Source organism: Bos indicus, chromosome 19, assembly GCF_029378745.1.
Source record: "Bos indicus isolate NIAB-ARS_2022 breed Sahiwal x Tharparkar chromosome 19, NIAB-ARS_B.indTharparkar_mat_pri_1.0, whole genome shotgun sequence".
Taxonomy (NCBI): domain Eukaryota; kingdom Metazoa; phylum Chordata; class Mammalia; order Artiodactyla; family Bovidae; genus Bos; species Bos indicus.
The window spans coordinates 56,869,038-56,894,662 of NC_091778.1; the positions used below are offsets into that span (position 1 = coordinate 56,869,038).

General features: G+C 46.1%; 1 protein-coding gene across 1 annotated transcript; it reads left to right on the forward strand.

The window, feature by feature from the left end:
• The first annotated feature begins 232 nt into the window (after window positions 1-232).
• Window positions 233-24,985, forward strand: SRP68 (signal recognition particle 68). Its single transcript, XM_019981808.2, has 16 exons — window positions 233-429; window positions 2,274-2,340; window positions 4,352-4,465; window positions 7,433-7,628; window positions 8,229-8,311; window positions 8,556-8,665; window positions 9,007-9,089; window positions 9,410-9,550; window positions 16,627-16,725; window positions 17,656-17,720; window positions 19,866-20,022; window positions 20,897-20,991; window positions 21,470-21,599; window positions 23,190-23,265; window positions 23,704-23,756; window positions 24,174-24,985. Exons 1-16 carry the CDS (start codon window positions 246-248, stop codon window positions 24,399-24,401), a joined length of 1,881 nt encoding a protein of 626 aa, XP_019837367.2. The 5' UTR covers window positions 233-245; the 3' UTR covers window positions 24,402-24,985.
• The last annotated feature ends 640 nt before the right edge of the window (window positions 24,986-25,625 follow it).

The following is a 25,625-nucleotide window of genomic DNA, read 5'->3' on the forward strand; positions in this document are numbered from 1 at the left end:
GCCTCCAGGAGACCTTAACAGCTACCGCGTCCTCACGCCTCCAGGGCCCTCAGCCCTAATCCCGCCACCGCTGCAGACCCAGAATCGGCATCCACGCGCAGGCGCGCTACCACAAGTGCCCGTTGCCTGCGGGCAGGGCCGTCGGCGGCGGAGTCCGCCGCTATCCCGTCAGCCAGTCCGAGCCGGCCGGGCTCTCTGCCACCCGCGTCGTCTCGCCTCCTCTATCCCGTCCTGCTCTGCGGCGCATGGGCAAGATGGCTGCTGAGAAGCAGGTTTCTGGAGGCGGCGGCAGCGGCGGCAGTAGCGGCGGGGGCAGCGGCGGGAGCGGTGGTGGACGCAGTGCCGGAGGAGAGGAAAATAAGGAAAACGAGCGGCCTTCGGCTGGCTCGAAGGCACACAAAGAATTCGGGGACAGCCTGAGTTTGGAGAGTATCCTACAGTAGTCGGGCCTAACTCGGCAATGACTACGTGTCGATCTGGCGGGCCGGCGGGCTGGAGAGGCGGTGGGGCCGCCTCATCCTAGGCAGGAGAGGCCGAGGGGTGCACTTGCTCTCGCCCCTGCTTTTTGGGCACTTAATAGTTCCAGGGTCTGCTCTTCGACTGGCTTTTCTTCGCATCTCCTCTGCCCTCCGCGCTGGGGAACGTTCTCTTCTTTCAGTCGGCACCAGAAAATTGGGCAGTTTTCGGCAGTTTCCCCGCAGTTGCCCAGTTTGGGGGGGCTGGTGGTGGGGCTGACACAGGCCACTCTGATTAACTTGGCACCTGGGGCCGCTGAAGTGGGGAGAAGGAAACTGCAGTGTCGGCGTTTTGGCTTAATAGTTCTGTCTGACAGCCGTCGGAGAGTGCATAGTAAAAAGTACAGTTTGATGCTCTGCAAGTGGAAGCGAAGGTTGACTGTTCCAAGGAAAGGCTTATTGCCCGTTTTGAATATAAACCATCAAAAATTGTTAACGTTACTTGTGTAGTTCTCTTAATATGCCTCGTAGGCATTTTGTCTTGTCGAGAGTCATTCAGATGAGCTGTTGGGGAATCGGTTTCTAGTTTTCATCAGAGTGTATCACAGTTGAGTGTTTATGGTATTAGTTTGTGGCTTTTTGAAATGAAAATGTAGGCGAATTTGTGAAATAGTACATGTAGCTTGACTTTTTAACATACTGAAGTTTTTCAGCAGATTGAAGTTTTACTTTTTGAACTGGTGATATCCTTGCAAATGGATGTTAGATTGCTCTGATTTTACTACAGATCTTGTACACGCTGGTCTCGTTTTAGTTGTTGACATAGCCCTTTCAGTGTTCAGTGTTTTAAAATATTCCTATAAAGAAGCATTGAGGAAACTTTAAAAGAAAACTAAAATGGTAGGCAAAGGTCGTTGGACTTCCAATGTTTGGGACATAATCTTAAAATATTTTTAAAATTCTTCAAGAGGAGAATTTGGTCAGTGCCTTTTCTTTTAAAAGAAAAACGTATTTTAATGCAAACTGTGGCCTGCTTTTGTTGGCATGTGCTTGCCATAGGCGCAGACAGCATCACAGCTGTTAAGGAAAGTCAGGTTTGGCAGTTGTAGAAGGTTATGCAAATAGACTAGTAGTACACGTCATTCATAACCCGAATCTGCTTAAATGAGTAAAAACCCTAGGTCCAGGTGTAAATCACTGGGAACCACCCCAAATGTAGTCAGCATTTATCAATAGAATCCAGCAGCTTTATTTAAATTGTTGGGTCTCGTTAATCTTCAATGACTATGGATGCCCTCCTTTTCTAGTTTGAAATAGTAACTGAAAGTTCAGGCTCTCAGGTTTTTTACATGCTTAGCCCTGTCCTCCTGAGAAGGCAATGGCACCCACTCCAGTGTTCTTGCCTGGAAGACCCCATGGACGGAGGAGCCTGGTAGGCTGCAGTCCATGGGGTCGCTAAGAGTCCGACACGACTGAGCGACTTCATTTTCACTTTTCACTTTCAAGCATTGGAGAAAGAAATGGCAACCCACTCCAGTATCCTTGCCTAGAGAATCCCAGGGACAGAGGAGCCTGTTGGCCTGCTGTCTGTGGGGTCCCACAGAGTCGGACTCGACTTAGCAGCAGCAGCCCTGTCCTCTGACAAGGTAGCTATTGAAAGTGGTCACTAGAGATTTCACTAGTTAATGTACTAAGCATTTGAGAAATGTTTAATGAACTGTGATTTGATACAAACAGATTAATGGTACTAATATGGGTGAATGTTTTGGATTATTTCGATTCTTGGCACTGTAAGCTTTTCCTTAATCTTGACTCTAGTTCTTCAGATTATAAAGGAATCCCAGCAGCAGCACGGTTTACGGCATGGAGACTTTCAGAGGTACAGGTTAGTATCACTTGCAAGGTGTAGAGACATCTCTGGCCTTTTCAGACTTGGTTTGCCTTTGTTACTACCCTCACTACTGTGCCTTACCAGAAAGTATACCTGCAAAGTCTATATCAAATTCTCAAAAAGATACTTACTTTTCAAATTTAAGAAGAGCGAATCTTTTTATCCATTTTGCCTTAAGGTGTTGCAGATACATGGAAGCTGCAGGCGAAAATAACAAGGAATTTGGTGTGGTTTTTTTTTTGTTTTTTTTTTTTTTAAGTTTAACCATGTTACAGAATCTGGGTTATATCCCAGCTCTTGGCATTTGCTCTTCTGATTCCTGTCCTTGTAGTTTTGCTTTTTCTGAAACATGGCCTTTCGTGACCAGATTCTCTCACCTAACACATTACTCAGTGGTATTCCATTGCAGGGGTGAATCACAGTCTGCTTTTATCCCCCAGTTGAATGGCTGTTGGGACTCCAATTTTTTTTTCCCTAGTTATTATTAATCTTTTTAATGTTCGATTTTCAATTAGATCTTTTGGTAATAAAATATAACATAAAAATGACTTTGTGTACATTTTAGTCCATATTTCTGTCTTTTAGTACATAAACGTATTTGTGTATGTGTGCTACCAAATAGTATTTTTGTTCTTCTAGTCTTTTTCTACGCTTTTTTTCCCATAAGTTTGCTCACATTGTGTATACAACTTTGTATCCTGCTCTTTTGCTGGACATTATGTATTAAGTATTTCTCCATGTTTATAAAAATGTTCTATACACGTGATTTGTATTAGTTGTGTTATAACCTGATACATATCTATATCAACTATATAGACATACCATAGTTTATTTACCTGTTCCCCTGAGTTGGTTATTTATATGGTAGCCAGTTTTATAGGCTTAAAAATTTTGTTCCCGTGACTCTCTGATCATTCCTCTTTGTATTTTTGATTATTTCCTTAGTGTAAAAGTAGACTGTCAGTTCAGGAAGTATGACCATTTTTAAGGATCTTGATAAATGGATTGCCAGAAAATTTTTACCAATTTGCTTTTCTATCCATAATGTGTGTGTTCCATTTGATTTTTATATAAAAGGGTAAGTGATAATTAAAGCATAAGTATGAATTAAAAAAGATCTATAGTTCATAGATTCAATCAGACTTTTTTTTTTTAATAACCCATTCCGTGGTAGCTTTAAGACTGAGATGTTGAAGTTACCGTTTAAATATCATTTTATATTATAAATTTTATGCTGTTTTGAGTAAGAGTGGTAAAATTTTGCATGTACTTTTACACTAGCTTAGTCAAAATACTTTTATTGCACATCTATATGTTAGGCACTGTACTAAGACATTGAGAGAAATTTGAAAATAAAATCATCTTTGTACTCAAGGAGTTTATATTAGTGAAATATGTAAGAACATGATTATAATATTCTCAAACTATAGTGGAAGTAAGAATTAAAGACTGCATGAGTACAGAAGAGAGAGGCTTGGCATAAGAGGTGGGTTTATCGTATTTTTTGGTGATATCCTCATTCACCTCATTTTTCTTCAGATATGCTTATAGTTCCTTTCTCCATGTCTTCCTTGTCATCACACTCTCTCCGTCAGGATGCCCCTTCTTCCCTTTTACATCCGTCAGAATCCTACTCATTCTTTCAAAGCCCACTATAAGTCCAGTCCAGTGAAGGGGGTTAACAAGAAGAGAAAGGTTACTCATGTCACTTTGGATTTGCCATTTGCCTCGTTTTTGTGGTTGCCATTTTATCTTCATGATTCTCTCCAACTTGAGTGTGGTTCTTTGAGAATGGGCACCGTGTCCTCTGTCTCTTCATGTTTTCTGTAATTCCAGTCATATCGCCTTGCGTGTTTGCATTCAGTAAACATTTGCAAGAGGATGGTGGTATCTATAGCAACCATAAGTAGAATATCCCAAACTTTTGACCTTGCCTTATTATAGAACTTACTATTGAAAGTACTATCAGCTTAGCTGAATGGTTTTTGGTTGTGGTTTCTTACAGGGGCTACTGTTCGCGTAGACAAAGACGTCTTCGGAAAACACTCAACTTTAAGATGGGGAACAGACACAAATTCACAGGGAAAAAAGTAACTGAAGATCTTCTGACTGATAACAGGTATTGACTGCTCAGTGCTGAGTATCTCTTGTTAATACATTTATTGAACAGTTAGAGTGTGACAGATGTCGTGCCACACACTTGAGTTATTTCATGTGGTTTTTGTAGCAGCTCTGTGGAATAGGCATCTTTACTACTCCTTCTCCATTATGAGGAAACTGGGACTTCCCTGGCGGTCCAGTGGTTAAAACCCTGCACTCCCAATGCAGGGGATACAGGTTCAATCCCTGATCAGGACATTAGGATCCCACATGCTGCACAGCATGGCCCCAAAAAACAAAACAAACAGAAAACAGGCTCAGAGAGACTCTGTAACTTGTTCAGAAATAACTGGTGGAATGGTAAATGTTGAAGTCAGTGATTAGACTAATAACCTCATTGGTTATTAGGTAAGGTTTCTGGAATGCAAATTTCAGTGTCTGTTCAGTTCAGTCGCTCAGTCGTGTCCGACTCTTTGCAACTCCATGGACTGCAGCACGCCAGGCCTCCCTGTCCAGAACCAGCTCCTGGAGTTTACCCAACTCATGCCCATTGAGTCGGTGATGCCATCCAACCATCTCATCCTCTGTCATCCCCTTCTCCTCCTGCCTTCATCTTTCCTAGCAGCAGGGTCTTTTCAAATGAGTCAGTTCTTTGCATCAGGTGGCCAAAGTATTGGAATTTCAGCTTCAGCATCAGTCCTTCCAATGAATGTTCAGGACTGATTTCCTTTAGGATGGACTGATTGGATCTCCTTGCTGTCCAAGGGACTCTTCAAGAGTCTTCTCCAACACCATAGTTCAAAAGCATCAATTCTTTGGCACACAGCTTTCTTTATAGTCCAACTCTCAACATACCTCCATGACTACTGGAGAAACCATAGCTTTGACTAGACGGACCTTTGTTGGCAAACACACCTTTGTCGGCTGCTTTTTAATATGCTGTCTAGGTTGGTCATAACTTTTCTTCCAAGGAGCAAGCGTCTCTTAATTTCATGGCTACAGTCACATCTACAGTGATTTTAGAGCCCCCCAAAATAAAGTCTGGCACTGTTTCCACTGTTTCTCCATCTGTTTGCCATGAAGTGATGGGACTGGATGCCATGATCTTAGTTTTCTGGATGTTGAGCTTTAAGCCAGATTTATCACCCTCATTTTCATCAAGAGGCTCTTTAGTTCTTCACTTTCTGCCATAAGGGTGGTGTTATCTGCATATCTGGGTTTATTGATATTTCTCCTGGCAATCTTGATTCCAGTTTGTGCTTCATTCAGCCTAGCATTTCTCATGATGTACTCTGCATATAAGTTAAATAAGCTGTGTGACAACATACAGCCTTGACGTACTCCTTTCCCAATTTGGAACCAGTTTGATGTTCCCTGTTCAGTTCTAACTATTGCTTCCTGACTTGCATACAGATTTCTCAACAGGCAGGTGGGTCGTCTGGTATTCCCATCTCTTTAAGAATTTTCCACAGTTTATTGTGATCCACACAGTCAAAGACTTTGGCAAAGTCAATAAGCAGAAGTAGATGTTTTTCTGGAACTCTCTTGCTTTTTCCATGATCCGGCGGATGTTGGCAATTTGATCTCTGGTTCCTCTGCATTTTCTAAGACCAGCTTGAACATCTGGAAGTTCATGGTTCGCGTATTGCTGAAGCCTGGCTTGGAGAATTTTTAGCATTACTTTACTAGCCTGTGAGATGAGTGCAATTGTGTGGTAGTTTAAACATTCTTTGGCATTGCCTTTCTTTGGGATTGGAATGAAAACTGACCTTTTCCAGTCCTGTGGCCTTAAATCAGTATATCTCAAGTGAAATCTGGCCATATGTAGAGTACTACCTAAGAGTTTTGTGTTTCATTGCTGAATGTATACATGGTGGTTAACGTGACAGGATTACTCTATCAAGCAGTGTGTATTAATAGTCTGGGGGTCAGTTTCTCAGACTGCCTTATTTGGCTGCACCAGGTACTAGCTGTGGCATGCAGGATCTGGGTCCCTGATAAGGGGTGGAACCTGGGCCCCTCTGCATTGGGAGTGTGAAGTCTTAACCATTGTACCACCAGGGATGTCCCTGTATATCTGTATTTAAACCAAGAGCTCAAAAACAAGAGATGCCAACTTCACCTTTTAAAAGCAAGATCATTTACATATGTGTAACTCAGCCATAAAGAGGAATGAAATCTTGCCATTTGCCGCAACATGGAGGAACTTGGAGAGTATCATGTTAAGTGAAATTAGAGGAAGACAAATACTGTGCATTTTCAAGTCTATGTGGAGTCTAAAAAACGACTGAACAAATAAAACAGACTCATAGAGAACAAGTTGGTGGTTGCCAGAGGGAAGGGAAGTAGGAAGGAGTCGGTAAAATAGGGGAAGGGGATTAAGAGGTAAAGACTTGGAGTCATGAAATGATTCCCCAGTCATGGTTCATGGGGATGTAATGTACAACATGGGGTATATAGTCAGTGATCCTCCTACCCTGCATGTGAAACTAACGCAGAATTTTGAGTCTGTGGTACTTCAGTAAGGGCTTTCCAGGTGGCGCAGCGGTAAAGAATCTGCCTGCAACGCAGGAGACGTAGGTTCCATCCCTATGTCAGGAAGATCCCCTGGAAAAGGGATTGGCTACCCACTCCAGTATTCTGGCCTGGAAAATCTCATGGACAGAGGAACCTGGCGGGCTACAGTCTATGGGGTCGCAAAGAGTCAGACACGACTGAGCAACTAACAACAGCAAGTCTGAGTTTGCCAAGTTTGAGGTGGTAGCAGGTTTTTCAAAGAGATGTGTCTAGTAGGTGATTAGAAACCTACCGGAGATGCTGATTTGGGAACCATGGTTGATGCTGTGAGAAGAGCAGCTCCGAGGAGGAAAGCAAAGGAAGGCGTAGGGAAAAGTTGCGAGGCCGAGGATTGTTCCTCAGAGGATACCCGAGTCTGGTGCTCCTGGCCTTTGCTGTTTTCAGTTGGCCTGTTCTGTCTCTGATTTAGATATTTGCTTCTGGTTCTGATGGATGCTGAGAGAGCCTGGAGCTATGCCATGCAGCTCAAACAGGAAGCCAACACCGAGCCCCGAAAACGGTTCCACTTGTTGTCTCGCCTGCGCAAAGCCGTGAAGCATGCCGAGGAGTTGGAACGCTTGTGTGAGAGCAATCGTGTGGATGCCAAGACCAAGTTGGAGGCTCAGGTTAGTGTCATAACATCAGCTTTGCTTTATTGTGGAGATTAGAGATGTGACTTTAAAAATAATAATAATACAGTTAAACAGAACAGATTCTCTTTCATTGTATGTTGATAATCAGGGGAGGAAAAAACCTAATCTTGCTTTTAAAAGGTGAAGTTGGCTCTTGTTTTTGTTTTTGAGCTCCTGGATTTTAAGAATTGGCTCTAACTTTTAAGAAAGCCCATGCTTCTTTTGATATGTATGTGAAAAACTTACATCTGGGAAGTTCACAAAGTAAGAATATTGTTCTTAATGAGTATTTGAAAAGGGATGGAAGAGATTTCAAGTTTATATTCAACTTTTGATGCTAATGGTATAGCCCAGAAGTGGGTTGTTAAATAAAACAAAGAGAGCAAATTTTCTTTATTTTGAAGTTCTCTCCTAGGAAGTAAATGAATCATAAATCACCCACGGGTCACATTTTATTCGTGAGACACATTTTTTGATTTTTTTAGAATCAACCTGAATATCTATTCTTGATACCAGAGTTTGAAGCGAGTAGGGTTGGGCTGTACCCTGGTTCCTGGGTACTGAAGCAGTGTCTCTTTTCCTGTCACCTCACAGGCTTACACGGCTTACCTCTCAGGAATGCTGCGGTTCGAACATCAAGAGTGGAAAGCTGCCATTGAGGCTTTTAATAAATGCAAGTAAGTCCTCTGGCCCAAAGGCTGTGGCCAGTTTTGGTAGCAGTCACATGCAAGCTGCAGCTCAGCCAGTGATTGCTTCTGTGAACGTTACTACGGTTTCTTTCTTTTTGCCTTCTCTTGAGAAATGTGGGTTGTTCTCTTTCAGCCTCAGAACTTGCTGGTTCTGGTAGTTGATCTGTGTTCCTTGTGAGTTTATCTTCTTAAAGCGAGGCTGCTGTGAACCGTGATGTTCCTTGCCTGGCAGGACTATCTACGAGAAGCTGGCCAGCGCCTTCACAGAAGAGCAGGCTGTGCTGTACAACCAGCGGGTGGAGGAGATCTCGCCCAACATTCGCTACTGTGCCTACAACATTGGTGAGCAGAGCTGCGCAGGGCAGCGACAGGCGGCCTGCAGAATCTGGAGGATGGCTTTAACTTTCCTCCCTTTCCCCCACGTCCATCTTTGGTGTGGGTTTGCATTGATGAAAAGAGTACAATTGTCCACATCAGCTCTGCTCGACATCCAGAAGGCAGTTCCCTAGCTTCAGTTTTGGCCCCGCCGTATCTGTGCTCACCCTGAGCCTTGTGAAAGGACTTAGGATTCATTGAAATGCGCTGGTGGACAGGGACGAGCTTGGAGTTGAATCTGAGAGTTCTTGAGGAAACAACCAAGACCTTTGAGAGTTTTCCACTCAGTCTCTCTCTCTTTTTCTCAGGGGACCAGTCAGCCATCAATGAACTCATGCAGATGAGATTGAGGTCTGGGGGCACTGAGGGTCTCCTGGCTGAAAAATTGGAGGTAATCTAGTATGCGCGTTCTGTGAAAAGTCTTCGGTTTGAAAAAAAGTCCAGTAAAAGAAGTAACACACAATCCCCTCATCCAGGGATAATTGCTATTGATCTATGCATATTTATACCTATCTTTAATGAAAACTTTTTGTCACTTAATTTTTTTTTTTTTTTTTGCCATGCCTTGTGGCTTGTGGGATTTTAGTTCCCTGCCCCAGGGATATGTAATATGTTAGTTACAGGAAGAGACAAACGATAGTTCCCAGTGAGCTTCACCTCGATCACTCACATCCACGGTTGAAGCTTTAACATTTTATAACTACTTTCTAGGCATTGATCACTCAGACGCGAGCCAAGCAGGCAGCCACCATGAGTGAAGTGGAATGGAGGGGCAGGACGGTTCCCGTGAAGATCGACAAAGTGAGGATCTTTTTACTGGGCTTGGCCGACAACGAGGCCGCCACCGCCCAGGTGAGGAGCTGGGCCTGTTCTCTTCTCTTGGTGTGTCTGCAGGTTGTCCTTGTGTGTTGAAGATACGATATTTTGTTGCTGATTAGGATTTGGGTAACCATCTCAAGATGCATGCTCTTGAGTAGAACCCTTTTGAAAGCTGAGTTTATCGAGGAGTTTTCCTGTGTAGAGGCCAAAGAAATTGACAGTGACAGCCTTCGGTGAAAATGGGAGTGGCAGAGGGCTGCTTCAAGTCAGGGGTGACATTTGGCCCAGCAGGTGGTGCAGCAGCGTGGCTGTCGGTCTTGTGTCTCTCTGACCTCTCATCCTCACCTTCCAGCCCTGAAGGGTCACCTCTTGTCCCTGGGTCCTTGAAAGACAGCCTGGCTAAACCCGATCTGCTTGTTTTACGTGTGGTATTTATGCAGTATTCATGCAGAGCTGTACTGCCCGATGCTCCTGCTGACATAATTATTACCTGATTGTGGGTGTGAACACCCAAATGAGTTCCAGAAGAGAAGAGATTCCGGTGATCTTGGTTTGTTTGGAGTAGACAGTGATGAGGCATTTTTTAGAGTTCCTTCTCTGTATTAGGCGAAGAACATCTGAAAAAAAGACCACGCTACTCCCTGTGTCTCCAGCCTCAGCAGGGACCAGTGGCGTTTCATGAGACTTCACAGCAGGCTGCTGTCTCTAGAGGGATATGTGTGTGATGCGCTTTGCTAGTTGTGCTGATGGGTTGTTAAGTATCCAGGTCTTTCAGTGACTTGTTCCAAAGTGGCTCCTTTGGTTGGGGGTAGCTTTCAACAACTGAAGGATTTCTTTGCGCCTTTTGTCTGTATTGCATATGGCCCCTCACCTCCCCCTTTATTTGCTTACAGGACAGAAGATTAGAACAGTACTGGAAAGTTGAGTTTTCATTCATCTAAAGGACTAAACTTTTTCTGAGAGCATTTCATTGGCACTTAAGAGTATAGAGGTCTCTCTTCTTGACTAGGGCTGATAGCAACCATTTAAATTATGCAGCTGGATACATACTGGAAGGAGAGAACTGCCACACATCTGTGCCAGGCATCAGTGACAATCGGGTAGGAATTCTGGGTAGAATAGGGAGCGGGGAGGGAGGGGGGCCAATGGGGGCAAATAAAATAGAGACTCCTAAGGAACAGGGCCACAGACACAGATCAGGTAAAGGACAGGACAAGTTAACATTTACTAAGTAACTTTAAAAGTTATTCATGCTTGCCATTTATACAATAGAAGTGTTTATAAGAGATCAGCCTACAGTCTGACTTCCTGTATACCTTCGCTGATACTGCATTGTACTAAAAAGGAAAATAAGCCCTTCATATTTGCAAGATATCACTTTTTTGTTAGAATTAGACTGAGATCCAATTTCACATTTTTTTCACTAACATGTTGTAAGGATTTTTCATGTTCTGACAAATTATTTCACCAAATTTTTTATTACCTGGTAGTCACCTGGACAGACACCACAGAGACAAAGAGACAAGCAGGAGTGTAATGATCCTCCTTTATGTCCTGGATGCACTGCTTAACGCTCTCATGTGTTTCTCTCTTCCACCCTGTGAGGTGGGTGATGCTCATTTTACGGATGGGAAAGCTGTCACCTGTCCATAACCATATCTGATAGAAAGGAGTGCCTGCATTTGAAACCATACCCTTTTGAATCCAAAGCTCGTGTTCCTTGAAGTTTCCCACATAGCCTTAGATTCATCAGGAAGGTTAGGAACAGGATCGTTTTGCGTGGTTTTGGTGAAAAGCTACATGTAATTTCACTTAACAGAAAAGCAGAGTCCTGGGCCCCTGACTGAAAAAGTCGAATTTTAATGGAAATCTTAATGGAAAAAAGTAGTCCTTCACAGGAGAATCCTCTCCACTTCAGAAGGTTACTGAGGGTAGGGGTTTCCCACGTGGGAGGAGAAGACACAGGCGTGTTTTATCTGAATTTACCTTTCTTTTGCTTTTTTACAAATAGAGAATAAAATTTAAATGGGGGAGGTGTTTTTGCCTTATTCATAAAGTAATTCAGATTGGGCTAAATTAGACCAGGTGAAAAGCATCTCACAATTGCACATGAAGCTGTTGCCTTTACAATTGAAGATCACTTCAATCGCATGGTGACTAGTTGAGCTTTGTGCACATATTAAAAGGATTACTCTCAAACTCGGGTTTTGGTGTAGGTGAAGGGCTGACTTGTGGATCTCCAGGTCATAGTCCCCTTTACAAAGCAGTTCAAAGAAATTCCCTAGTGGTACAGTGCTTGGGAGTCTGCCTTGCAGTGCAGGGAACACCAGTTCAGTCCTTGGTTGGGGAACTGGGATCCCACACGCTGCGGAGCAGCTAAGCTCGCACAGCACTAGAGACTGGTGTGCCGCAGTGAAAGAGCCCGCGTGCCCAAACTACAGCCTGATGCGGCCAAGTAAGTAAATACTAAAAAAACAAGATTGGCCAGCGTTTTGATAATATTGGCAAGAAAAAGCAGTGACATGAGCCTTGAATAGATAAAGATTCTCGTGGTCAGTCATCTCATCGCGGCTGCCGTTAGCTTTGTGTTCCCACCTCACCTTCAGTGTGCACGTTTCTGTTGTTAAATATGTTCTTTTTAAAAGTCCTTTATACAGATAATGGCAGGTGGTTTTGTTTAGGGTTGGTGTCAGGGTTATACATTCCTTGTAAAACAAGTTTGGAGATGTTCCCTCCTCTGCTTTCTGAAAGAGTATGTAACTTTTTGTTTTCTCCTTAAATGGTCGTTATAATTCACTAGTGATACTATTGGGCCTGGAGTTTTCTTTGTGGGAAGATTTTTATAATTTGTTTTTGCTTGTTTTAAAAAATATATAATTACGAGTTGGCGGGCTATTCAGATTTTCTGTTTAATCTTGTGTCGGTTTGGATTTTATATTTCTAAAGTAATGTATTAACTTCATGTAAATTGTTGGTTTTATTGACAGTTTATAATATCGTCTTATTATAGTGTTCGTAGAACCTGTAGTGTTATCTTCTGTTAAGTGCCTGGTTAATATGCTGATTGTGGTGAATACAGTTAATTGTGGTCTTTAAGGCTCTTATGGTGAATTAGGATCGCTTGAATATCCGAGACCTTTAAATAATTTGATTGAGCAAACAAAATGTGTATTAATCCCAGGAATCCCATTAAAGTTTTAACCTTAAAAACAGATACATGCCTGATACGCTGCGTCACACATACACCAGGTCAAGCCAGTAAGGAAATAATTTAAGTACAGTGTCAAATGAAGTTTGGTTAAACCCTTAGGTTTCAGGCGTAGCTCCGTGGCTGATTAACTGTGTACTGAATTGGATGAGCCCTGGGTTATTATGCATGGGAAAGGCCCTTTGGCTACTCGGAGCTAATCTCCAGAAGAACTGCGTGCTCGCTGGCGCACTTGGCAGGTGATTGGCCAGTTCTCCTTATTGCATCGAGTTGTCCTCTGCCCAGGAGACAGGGCTTCTCACTGCCGCGTTTCCTAGCCCTGCTGCTGTTGGTGTTTCCCGCCCTCTGGGAACTGGGTTGGAGGAATCCGGTAGCCCCCCGCTTCTTGGTTGCTTGTAGAGGTTTTTATGACCTTTAAATACTAAAACAACAGTTTACTGAAAAGCAAGAAGAAAGAAATAATTCAAGGAGATAATACTAAACTGCAAAGACTGGAGCTGAGGCTTAATCAACTGCCAAAATCCAGCTGCAACAGCCTTCCTTTCTTTAGCCAAGCTTTAGATGTTCATGTCTTTAATATTGTCTTACTTTCTCGTTTGTTTTTATTTTGCTTTGTTAATACTTGATCACGCCTGAATTGTCTTGGTGGTGATTTGAGGATGTCATGCAGCTGGGGGTGGGGGCAGGTTAAAAATGTCTATAGGTTTGATGATTCTTATCCTCAGGTTATGACTAATACTTTAATATTTGACTGGAAGGAGATCACTTCTCCTTTTTGTTAAAAAAAACAGTCTATTTTTACGTGAGGTTTGTGTCCTCTTTACTCGATTTCTGTTTGTTTTTTCCTAGACCTCACTGTGCCGAGGGAGGCTGGGCTCCCATTCCCTTGGTTCTCCTACAGGTGTGGTGGAGAATGTGGTTGGACTCACCTTGCTGTCTCTGTCACACCAAGTAGACAAGTGAAAACTGTCTGGGAGCTCTGTCTTTAAGAGCTGAGGGTCTCGCCTCAGGACACACACAGCTGGTTTTCCTCAGCCTTGAGACGTGCCTTGGTGCTGTGGAACAGCACTTCTGAGAGTGTGTGAAGTTGATCTCAAGCTTGTTTATTAGTACTGCCTTGGAAAAGGCAATGGCACCCCACTCCAGTACTGTTGCCCGGAAAACCCACGGACGGAGGAGCCTGGTAGGCTGCAGTCCATGGGGTCGCTAAGAGTCAAGACACGACTGAGCAACTTCCCTTTCACTTTCCACTTTCATGCACTGGAGAAGGAAATGGCAGCCCACTCCAGTGTTCTTGCCTGGAGAATCCCAGGGACGGAGAATCCTGGTAGGCTGCAGTCCCTGGGGTCGCACAGAGTCGGACACGACTGAAGCAAGTTAGCAGCAGCAGCAGCAAAATGTGTTACTTCTGGGCTACGGGTTTCTCCCTGTCACAGGTCCACACGGGAAGGTCTAGGCCGGCCACAAATTCTTCTGCAGGGAGTTTGCTCGTGTGTGCGAAGCTGTTCTTGCTGGTTCCGTGGCAGACCTGAGCCATGTGCATGTGGGTCCTGAGGGACCCTCCCTCTGCATACACGTGGAGAGGTGTTTCTTGCTCCACCATCCCTTCAGGATTACCTTTGCCTCCAAGATAGGTTTACAGAATAAGAGTGAAGTAGCAACATGTGTTTCAGGCTTCCTCTGTGGACATTTTGCCCAGCCCAGGGAGAACCGGGAGAGGTTCTGCTCCAGAGATGAGCGGTCTCTGTCCCTGCGCAGTGTGTCTGCATAAGAACAACACAGCCGACGGACGGCCTGTGATCCAGATCGGCCTTTCCCTTCATTGTGGTTTAAGACCTTTGTAAGATCCCAGGGGAATGAAGAATTTTCTGGAAGCAGAGGGGAGGGAGATTTGCTGCTGTTCAGTACCTTGATGCAGAGTGTCCTTATTCAAAGGGAATGAAGGTACTACCTGGCAGGAAAGAGATACAGCATTTTCACATCAGATTAATTTTTTTCACTTGAGCCATTTCTTCCCTAGGAAAGGAGGCAGGTCCCAAGTAGCTGGTAAAACCAGTTGGCCCCTTTCTTCTACTTAAGCACTCACTGCCCCAACTGCTGAACCCCCCAATCTTAAAAGGGTGTCGCTGGCATGTTTGCTGGATTGCATGATACCAGGCTGGTGCTGGAGTTCATCTTGCCTGCTCACGACGTGGCTCTGGTATGTGTGTGGCTGGTCCGGGTCTGTTTTCATATCTTATTCCAGTTGTTAACTCTGCAGCTGCCCCGTTCCACAGGATTTATACTTTGAAAAACTTGGCTAGTTTGATTACATGAGTACGAAGAATCTTGCTGACTTGAGATCCTTAACGGTGTTTGGTGTGAAGTGTGTTTCTCCAGAGCCGGGCTGTCTGGTACGGTAGCCACCTGAACACATACGGCTGTTTACGTTGATTAAACTTGCGGGTGCTCAGCAGCCACCTGTAGCTGACGACACCACACTGGACCACGCAGGGATGTCACCGTCACAGAAAGTGCCAGTGAACAGCCCTGCTCTAGCCTGCAGTGTGTTAATGGTGTCTGGGTTTGCCTTTATAAATTTATAGAATAGCCATGCCCCTGATTTGTTCCTAAGTTACTGAACAACAAGAAAGTCAAGTAACTGCTGCTGCTGCTGCTAAGTCGCTTCAGTCGTGTCCGACTCTGTGCGACCCCATAGACGGCAGCCCACCAGGCTCCCCTGTCCCTGGGATTCTCCAGGCAAGAACACTGGAGTGGGGTGCCATTGCCTTCTCCGAAGTCAAGTAATGTATAAATAGAAAAATATGTTTGATTTATATTGGGTAATTTACAAGGAAGTTTTGTTTTGTTTTTTTCTTCCCCACACTGGAAACGGAAAAACATGAGAGCTCTTAAGAGAAGAAAAGGTTTTTCTGAAGGCCCCTCCCAACCATATCTTAAAGGAGTGGGCAGTACTGGCTTTTCTTTTGAGCTTTTCTGGAGGTCAGTTGAATGTCAAGAGATCAGATTGAATGTTAGTTTCTGTGGAAAGTCAAATATAATTATGGGAATGTTGATGTTCTAATGTCAGAGTGGGTCTGCCAGTAACACAAGTTTATCTCCTTTCTGCTTTTTGTCCATTCCCACCTGCTTAGTCAGATTCTTTAGGATGATAATGTGGTTTGGCAGGTATTCAGTTAATGAATCACTTTTTGCCTTATCCCGGTTGGCTAGCAAAGGGGCAACGCCCTGTGCTCTGCAGAGACTGTTGTTAAATGCTTGTCAACTTCATCTGCCCTGAGATGTTCTCAGCATAGCCGTATGGAATAACTCCTGTATGCAGGAAAACCTCATGTGCATTTAGGAGAGAAATATATCTTTGGTTGGTTATTGATTAGTAATGTCACTCACCTACTTGGGACTTACAGAAATCCAGTATCTACAACTCTGTTGGCTTACATTTGCAAGGGAAAGAAACTTGTGCTGTGCATCACTCTGAGGTGGCAGTGCCCCAAATCTAGTCCATAAAGCTCCCCTGAGATGCCAGGTGCTGAGCACAGGTAGAGGCATTGAAGGAAAACAGTAGAAAGTTCTACGCTAGAGGAAAGATGAAGGCCTCTGTCGGTTGACGGTTTAGATCAGTGGTATCAATGCTTTTTCGGTATGTTCACTTTATATATATACACTTCTCATTTCCGTACAAATTAATGAATAAAACCATAAGGAACATTGTATATGATAAAGAATATTAACAGTTGAAATGATTTCTGATCCAGGCTGTTTTTTGGTGGATGTGTGTATTTGTGTCTAACGGGAGGAATCAAAGCGCCATCATGCCCTCCTCCCATCAGAATACCATGACTTACTCAAACCATGACTTACTCAAAAAGAAACTCTTTCACCACCTTCTGCCTTTGTTTAGGCTGAGAGTGAAGAAACCAAGGAGCGTCTGTTCGAATCCATGCTCAGTGAGTGTCGGGACGCCATCCAGGCCGTGCGGGAAGAGCTCAAGTCAGATCAGGTAGGACTCTGAGCTGAGTCCCGGCTCTTGCTCTGAGTGAGGTCCTCTTTGGTCTGTGTGTCTCGTTCCCAGGGCAGGGTCTCTTAGCCACTGTTGTATTTAGATGTGGCGATTGGCTGACCAACAAGAGAAGCCTCCTCTGGGCTCCACCAGGATGAGAAACTCTTTTCCCTCTGTCCTGCTTCTCCTAATGGCTTCATGTTTTACCTGTTGAGCCTCTGGTCTCAAATCCATATCTCCAGGTGGATTTCTCTAGCACTCCCTTTTTCTAATAATATCACTGTGATTCATTCAGGCATCTAGGCTGAAAACCTCAGAACCATTTTTGTCTTTCTTCCCTGTTGCCAAAAACCCTGTTTATTCTCCCTTTGTAATTTCCCTCTCCCTTTGTTCATTCCACCTGTCTCTATTTTTTCTGTTATGTCTGGACTCGTAGAGAAGACACCTGATTTTTCTGTCCAGGCTAATCAAGAGATCCTTAACGTCTCCACATCTGTAAGGTCTCCTGCTGTGTAAGGTCACATCTTCACAGGTTCCTCCCTTTAGGGCCATTCTTCAGTCAACCAGGAAGGCAGGAGCTGACAGCACGAGGCATAGACCTTGGGTCTAAGACACAGGTCCTAAAACGGAGCCGTGGCCTGTGGACCGTCTGCTTTAAAGCTTTGAGTCTAAACACTGGACACAGGGGCCAGGAGGCCTTCCTGGCCGTTACTCTGAGTTCTCGTACACGTCTGGTTTTTCTTTGTCAGTGGAAACTGAATGACCTTGTTGTTCCAGAAAAGCCCAGGAGTTCTCTGATATTTGAGGACCTCAACTTCCTAGAGTCTGTGCCTGTGTTGCAGGGCACTTTGAGATCCACACCATTGAATGAGGTGGTCAGAGCCAAGGACGTAATCAGCCATTTTGTCTCTACCTTCTTACTTTCTGCAGAAACAGAGAGATTACGCCCTAGACGTGGAGTCGGGGAAGGTATCTAACCTTCAGTACCTGCACAGGTAAGAGATGTGACATTTTTACTTTTTAACCCTGCATGATGTGTCTTTGGAACAAAAGAGTATCCACAGTGTTTATGCACATTATAGTTTATCGATACATATTAGAATATGAATGCATCTGTGCACATTTTCGCATACGAGATTTGCACATGTATATTATTCTAGTATCTGTATGATTTCCTGTTTTTGTACAACAGAAGAACTGGAATGTAACTGATAACTTTGAAGTTCCCTGTGGCCCCCTTGCTGATTCCTCCCCCTCTTGTAGAGCTCACCGCTCTCCTTCTAGGAGCGCCAGGCTCCTAGAGTGACTCTCATCTGCGTTCTGAATGGCTTATTTTGTCCTGTCCACATTTAAGTTCAAGTTCAGCCCAACTTTAATTCCATCTAGAGTTTATTTTTGAGTGCAGTAAGGATCCGCATCACCTTTTTCCACGAGGGTGACGGACTGTTCCAGGGTGCGATTTATGGGCCGGTTTGTCCTTCCCCGCTGGCGTGCAGGCGGACGTTCCACACTCCCTGCGCGCTCGCTGTCTGGACTCTCTGCTCTGCTGATTTGTCTGTCTGCACTGACACCAGCGCCATGATTTACTGTAACTTTATCATAGGTCTTGGTGTCTGGTCCAGCACGTCATCCCCCCACCCCCACCCCACCAGCTTTCTCCTCGGGCACATCTTGGTTGTTTTTATTCATTTGCTCTTTCATACCCGTTTTCAAATGGCCTTGTCAAGTTTAAGTTTTTTAAAGATGGGTCATTTTGTTTCACAGAAGAAAGGAGGAAGCACTTCTCCCCAGGTGCTCTTTCCGTGTGACCTTGAAATTTTTAATGTCTTAGTCACTGCTTACAACTTTTTAGTGAACCTGGCAATATTTTCAGTCATTCCTAACCCCCGCCCCCGGCCATTTTAATAAAAACAAAACCAAAAAAAACTCCTCTCCCTGCCTTAATCTCCATTCTTAGAGAATTTGGTATTATGTCACATTGACTGCCTTATGGTTCAGATGCACAGAATATTAGCAGGAACAGTCCTTATCTCCCTTCTGTTTCAACAAGCCCATGAGAAACAAGGCTGTAGGAGGTTAGGGGACGTGTTGGTAGTTAACAGCCACCAAGAGGCAAAGGCAGTTGTCAGCCTCCTAGCCTTGAAAGACCAGGAGAGCTTCAGCGGGGCTCAGAACACTTCCACACTGTGAAGCCCCCTTGCCCTGGATCTGTCTTCCCGCCTCCACATGTAGCTGGTATAGGGGTGGTGAGCACTTGGGACCAGAGGCCAGCTTTGGGGTGGATTAAAGTCAGGAATCCAGTAGCTCTTGTATTTTAATAAAGCTCTGGTATCTTAATAAAAATGTATCTAGATCCCTGTTCCACTCAGTGAATAACAGTTATTTGTTTTGAGAGTCTGAGTTCTCTGCAGAGCTCTAGGAAAGCCCATCTCATGACTTCTCAGATGCGGCCACTTTTGAGGATTCCCTGGTGGCCCAGGGGTTAGTTAGGACTCTGTACTTTCAGTGAGGGGGCACAGGTCCAGTCCATGGTCAGGAACTCAGTTCCCACAAGCCTCACAGTGCAGCAAAAAGCAAAAGAAGGGGCCAGTTTTAAGTCTTTAACAAATTCTTTTGGTATTTACTTGCATGTGTCTAAATGATGTGTGTACGTTGCTACTTCTTGATTTTGGCTTTTAGCATTTATTACCACTTTCTTCTACAGCCGCTCACCAGTTCTACTCCTGCTCTTCACCCTGAGCCCTCTGGCCTTCCACCTGACTCCTACACAAGCTCTCTCATTTCTGATGCTATTTTATTTATTTAGTCCTTATTTTAGGAACTAGCTTGCTATCCATCTCTCATCTTAAGGACCAGCAGTGTCCTCTGAAATTGGTAACTCTCTAAAGATACAGAAGATATAATTCAAATTAAAATCAAATTTTGTCGTAAGGCCTCATACGGGTCCCCTGCGAGTTCGCCACCGAACAGCAGCCAGAGTTGAAGGCCCTTGGAGGTTGAGGCCCAGGCCTGCCAGCCCTGCCGGGTGACATGCCCTCAGCCCCACAGCTCCCCAGAGCAGCCCAGCTTGTGGTCCAGTGCTCTGCCCAGCACATCCGCTTCCCTGAGCATCACCTGAGCTGACGTGTGGTCCATTCCAGCTATCTGACGTACATCAAGCTGTCAACAGCGATCAAGCGGAACGAGAACATGGCTAAAGGGCTGCAGAAGGCCCTGCTGCAGCAGCAGCCGGAAGATGACAGCAAGCGCGCCCCTCGGCCCCAGGACCTGATCCGGCTCTATGACATCATTCTGCAGGTGACCCCGGAGGGCTGGGAAAGCCTGTCCTGTGCGTGGGTTGGCTACAAAATGACATAGCAAAAGGGTTGTGATAGCCAGGAGCTGTTGGTGACTCGGTGAAAGACAGAAGTTCTTGTTTTCATACCAGTTCAGCCGTCCATAAACCTGATATCCAGACATATTGATGTGTTTTGTTGTTGTTTAGAGTCTTAGTCATGTCTGACTCTTCTGTGACCCTGTAGTTTATAGCTTACCAGGCTCCTCTGTCCATGGGATTTCCCATGGACAGAATACTGGACTGGGTTGCCATTCCCTTTTCCAGGGGGTCTTCCCAGCCCAAGGATCAAACCCATGTCTCCTGCATTGGCAGGCTGGTTCTTTACCACTGAGCCACCAGGGAAGCCCATGTGGATGTGCAGACACGAGTAAACCCCCTGGTATTCATTCACTGAGCACTTCCTGTGCAGGCTAGTCGCCCACGTGTCTTGACGTGTCCTGGGACCTGAGGCCACACTGCCTCGGCCCCCCTGGGAGCTCATCGGTAAGGGAGTTTGAGACCCCTGCCCACAGTCAAGGTGTCTGTGTAGGCGCCACACAAGCGGGCCATCTGAAATGAGAGTTCAGAGCCAGAGGGATCCCCTCCAGCTGAGCAGGTCCAGGGAGTCTCTGAAGAAGGTGAATTGTGACTGAGAGAAAGGCCACATGGGCTCAGGGTCAGGAGGGTGGAGGTGACCCCAGGTGAGGCTGCGGCTGAGTCATTCGTCACAGACGTCCCCGTTATCTGAAGCCCAGGCTCACTCTTTCTGCCCACGTCTGTCCTTCCACATCTTCTGTCAAACACTCAGTGTGGGTCCCCCTCTTCATGAGTTTTCCTGTTACATCTTTTGTGCAGAATTTGGTGGAATTGCTCCAGCTTCCTGGCTTAGAGGAGGATAGAGCCTTCCAGAAAGAGATAGGCCTTAAAACTCTGGTCTACAAGGCTTACAGGTAAGTTCCCCTGGGATGGGCAGGGCTCCCCTCAACCATTGGAAGGTTCTAGAAGCTTTGGGAGCACGTCCCTGGAAGGTTGGGTTTTGGTTTTTGAAAGACATGAGCAGAGATGAACGGTTATGACCTAGACATGTGGGTGGTGTAGGTAGCATTTGCAGCTGGACAACGTCCCTCCTTCCTGCCTGTCTTCATCTTCCTTCCTGTGCCTTAGGAATTACAGCTTTTTTGCAGAGTTAGCAATAAGTAAAAGACAGTGGGTCAGCTTTGGACCTACACTGTCAGTCAGCTCCAGTTTCAGGGAGGAGTCTGCGGGTTAGCCTGGCAAACTGGAACAGTGAAAATGGTGAAATCTCCCACCCCAGGGAATGAGCCTGACATTAAGAGACTTGACCATTTATTTAGCCTAAACAGCAAGGAAAGCCTTGATCTTGGGTGATCGTTGCTTAAGAATACTGTGGCTCTTTCCTTCCATCAGGTGTTTCTTCATCGCTCAGTCCTACGTGCTGGTGAAGAAGTGGAATGAAGCCCTTGTCCTGTATGACAGGGTCCTGAAATACGCAGACGAAGTGAATTCCGACGCCGGAGCCTTCAAGAACAGCCTCAAGGTAAGCCAGTGGCCTCGCCTGTTTCTAAGACCTGAGCAGTTGGCCGTGAGGCTCTGATGCCTTCTCAGGCGGGTCCTGCTTGGCCAGCCATGGGATGTGGTGCGCCCGAGTGCCCGGGAGCTGTGGGTGTAACTCGTGGCAGCGTTCCAGGCCCAAAGACAACTCAGGTACTAAGAGAGACGGCCTTCACCTGGTGCACCGCCCCAGAGCACTGTTCAGGCTCGGCTCCGTGTTAGAACTGCTTCCAAGGTGGATGTCTGGCTCTAATTGGTGTGGGATAAGAACTGGGGTTTTTATAATATTTATTTACTTTTTTGCACTGAGGCTTTTTTAAGCCCTTCAGTGATTCTACTCTGCAGCCAAGTGGAGAATCACTGGTGAAGCCTCTCCACACGAGTGCGTGGGGACCACCAGCAGCAGCATTTGGGAGTTTGCTAGAAATGCAGATTCTCAGGCCAGGGCACAGGTCTATGGGGTCTAAAAGTGGATTTTACTTTAGCAAGACTGCCAGGTGATAGGGTATATGTCAAAGCTTACGTGCCAATCTGGTGTATTTTACAGATTTTTGAATGACAACTAGATTTTTAAGCTTATGGACTGCTTTGAGGTTACAGAGATTCTTAAAGCAGTGGCCCAGGGGACCCATGTATATTTTACAAGTAGAGACTATTCAGAAAAGCGGGGTTAAGGTTACTGTTACCAACGTTACAGCCAGTGTGGGAGTGTCTGCCTAGAACAGCCCTGGGCTCAGCCGTAGAGAAACTCTGGTTTCTGCCTTCAGAGAGCTTGTGGTTTTGCTGCAGCCACAAGACTTGCATAGGACCCACCTCCGAATACAAAAGAAGGGAGCAAAATAGGAGTAGGTGGGAGGCGGGCGTGGGCAGTGGGAGGGTGACCAGTGTGGCAGCATGGTCGGGTGTGGTGGTGTTGGAATGTGGAGACAAACCAGTGTGGACGGTCTGTCTCCGGAGAGAAGTAAGAAGGGTGTCATGAAAGCCCATCTGCCCTAACATGCCGGGGTTTAGGGGGGAACTAACAGGAAGCAGGCGTGAGGGGTGCAGCAGTATCCAGACCTGACCGATCAGTCCAGATTCTGCCAAGTGAGAAGCTGAGGCAAGAGAAGGGCTGTGGGTAGGGACTGAGGTCCTCGAGCCAGGCGGCCAGGCTCTGGGTCCCGGCCTGCGGCCACCGGGGACGTGACTGGACACGTTCTTTGGCCTCTCTGTGCTTTGTCTTCTCACCTGTAAAGTGCAGGTACAGACTGTCGCAGGATTATCATGAAGATGAAATTGACGATTGTGTGGATTGCTTAGGGCAGTGCCTGGCACATAATGCATTTGGTGTATGATAAATGTGTTAATGTTATCTTTGTCATTATTATTATTTTCAGGCAGTATTACGTAAGACATGGCATAGATTTCTCCCCTTGAAACAGGCTAGTTTCTGTGCATTGCTTTTTTTAATAGGGAAAATGTTTAAATTACCTGAAATCCCTGAAAACACCAGTCGGGTTACTTAGCTTGGGTTAGTTTGGTGCACCTCTCTGGCCCGGCCCCGGCTCACAGTTCCATGTTTTCCTCGTTGTTACAGGACCTGCCGGACGTGCAGGAGCTCATCACACAAGTGAGGTCGGAGAAGTGCTCCCTGCAGGCGGCCGCGATCCTGGGTGAGCCACACGCCTCTTCCCTGCGGCCTGTGTCCCCAGACTCCCCTTCTCTGCTGCTCCTCTTCTCTCCCACCCCCTGCATCACTGGTGTAAGACTGAAAGGGGTTGTTTCGGTTCATCTGTGAGATTTTAGTTTTTTCCTGCCATTTCCTCTGCCCCAGTGAGGCATCAGGTTATGTGGAAGAATCTAGAGGCATCCTGGCATGCGGTCCCCCTGCCTGTCCCAGAGAGCCATGCTGGCTGTGCTGGGCTGAGCACGCTGGTTCTGGGTGTGTGGTCTGTTATTGGCATGACTTGTCTGCCTTGGGTTGGAGAGGGCTGACTCCCCACAGATGGGCTGCCTTTACCCCTGGGGTTTAGGATCCAGGCGGGTGATAGGTATCATTTGAGCCTGTTGCGTTAAGTCCATGTTCTCACTGAATCCTGTGAAACTTTCAGATACAAACGATGCCCATCAGACAGAAACCTCTTCCCAAGTCAAGGACAATAAGGTAAGTCTGGGCTGTGGCTTTTGAAGAATAAACAGGATTTCGGGACTCCCTAGGAGCGTATGCTCATCTGTACAGCAGAGGACCCTACGTTTCTCAGCAAACACCCTCCCTTCCCGCTTCTCTTACTCCGGACCTGAAAGCTGCCTGTGTAAGGTGCGCTAGGTGTCACGTAAATGGTCCCAGATAAAGTTAGGAACCTGCTGTGCACTCTGGCTAGGGGCTCTGGCTCCAACTCAGACATTGGACAGGCTTGTATCCCACTCCAGCCCACCACTCTCAGCCTCTCTAGATTTCAGTGACTCTCAGCTATGAATAAAGTGAGGACATAATAGCCCCTCACAGGAGGTTTGTGGGGATCGAATGTTCCACCGATGGGCGGTGATTAACTCTGGGTTCCTGCTTTGGTTTGACTTCCAGCCCTTGGTTGAACGGTTTGAGACCTTCTGCCTGGACCCTTCCCTCGTCACCAAGCAAGCCAACCTGGTGCACTTCCCGCCAGGATTCCAGCCCATCCCCTGCAAGCCTTTGTTCTTTGACCTGGCCCTCAACCACGTCGCTTTCCCACCCCTCGAGGACAAGCTGGAGCAGAAGGCCAAGAGCGGCCTCACCGGATACATCAAGGGCATCTTTGGATTCAGGAGCTAACCAGGCTCGTCCTCGGGGCAGGGGAGAGTCTGACTCTCAATCTGTGTTGTGAGAAAACCCCAGCAGGTTCCGTGATACTAAGTCCAGGTCCGCGTCGGCCCCGGGCAGGAGTGTACCATCCTCGGCCCCGCCTTCCTGTGTCTCGTGTGTGTGTACACTTCATTCCCACCCAGTGTGCTAGAAGGACACCCTGTCGTCTTCTGGTAAACGTGTGCAGGGCCCTGTGTCGTCCTCCCCCGGGGAGGGCCCTGCCACCTGGTCTCATCTGAGCCACGGTCAGGAATGTTTTCATGGGGTCCACACCTGGCCCGGCCGGGGGCTCGCATGCTTTGTTGTGTTTCTTCAGTACCATGGATGTGAATGAACTCATCCTTGCTGTGAGCACCCAGGAGCCCTTAAAGAGTTGGTCTGAGACAAGGAGACATTGGCAGCGTCACCCCAGGGTTACAGTCAGCCTTATTCCCCTCCACCTCCGAGCGAAAGTTGAGAAGTTTCAGAACAAGCAAAGAGCTCTATTTTTAGAAGAAATATGTTACCCTCAGAAATGATGAAAACAGATCTTCTATTAAAAGGCAAAGATGCTGGCTGCTCTGCCCGTTCTTTACACTCCCTCCTTCCCGTCTGGTCCCGGCTCACTCCCTGGGAGCCTTGTTGCGAAATCCTGTCCTGTCATGTGCTTCCTGGCTTCCGGGCCATGTGGGTCTGTCTGATGCCTGATAAGAGTGTAGAGGCCCTACAGGATTTCCCCACCTGTAATTTTTATATGCTGTCATATTTAGTCAGTTTCCTTCCTTACTCTTGTTTTTTCTCAGTCACTTTTTTATCTCTATTACAGCATCAGCAATAGAATTCCCAAAAGCAAGGTCGGACAGCAAGGAATAAAAGTGACTTAACCATGAGATGCATGAAGCTCTGTGGGCTCAATGGTGCCGCTGTCTTCCTGGTAGACCGCGGAGGGGCTTGCCGGAAGCGGTGGGAGGGAGAGCAGCTGTGTCTGTTAGACCTGGGCATCGGCACTGGAGGTGCTTGGGGAGACACACTCCTCTCCCTCTGGGGTTTGCTTTGGGTCAGTGAGCTTCAGGAAGCGGATTTTTTTCTTCTAATTGGAAGTTTCATTATCTGTGCTATACAAGTTAGGGATATCCTTTTCTCTGTCCCTACCTCTTGAAGGTACAGCGCAGATGACCTTAGGTTGAGGTCCTGGATCTTGGTCCCAAAGACCCA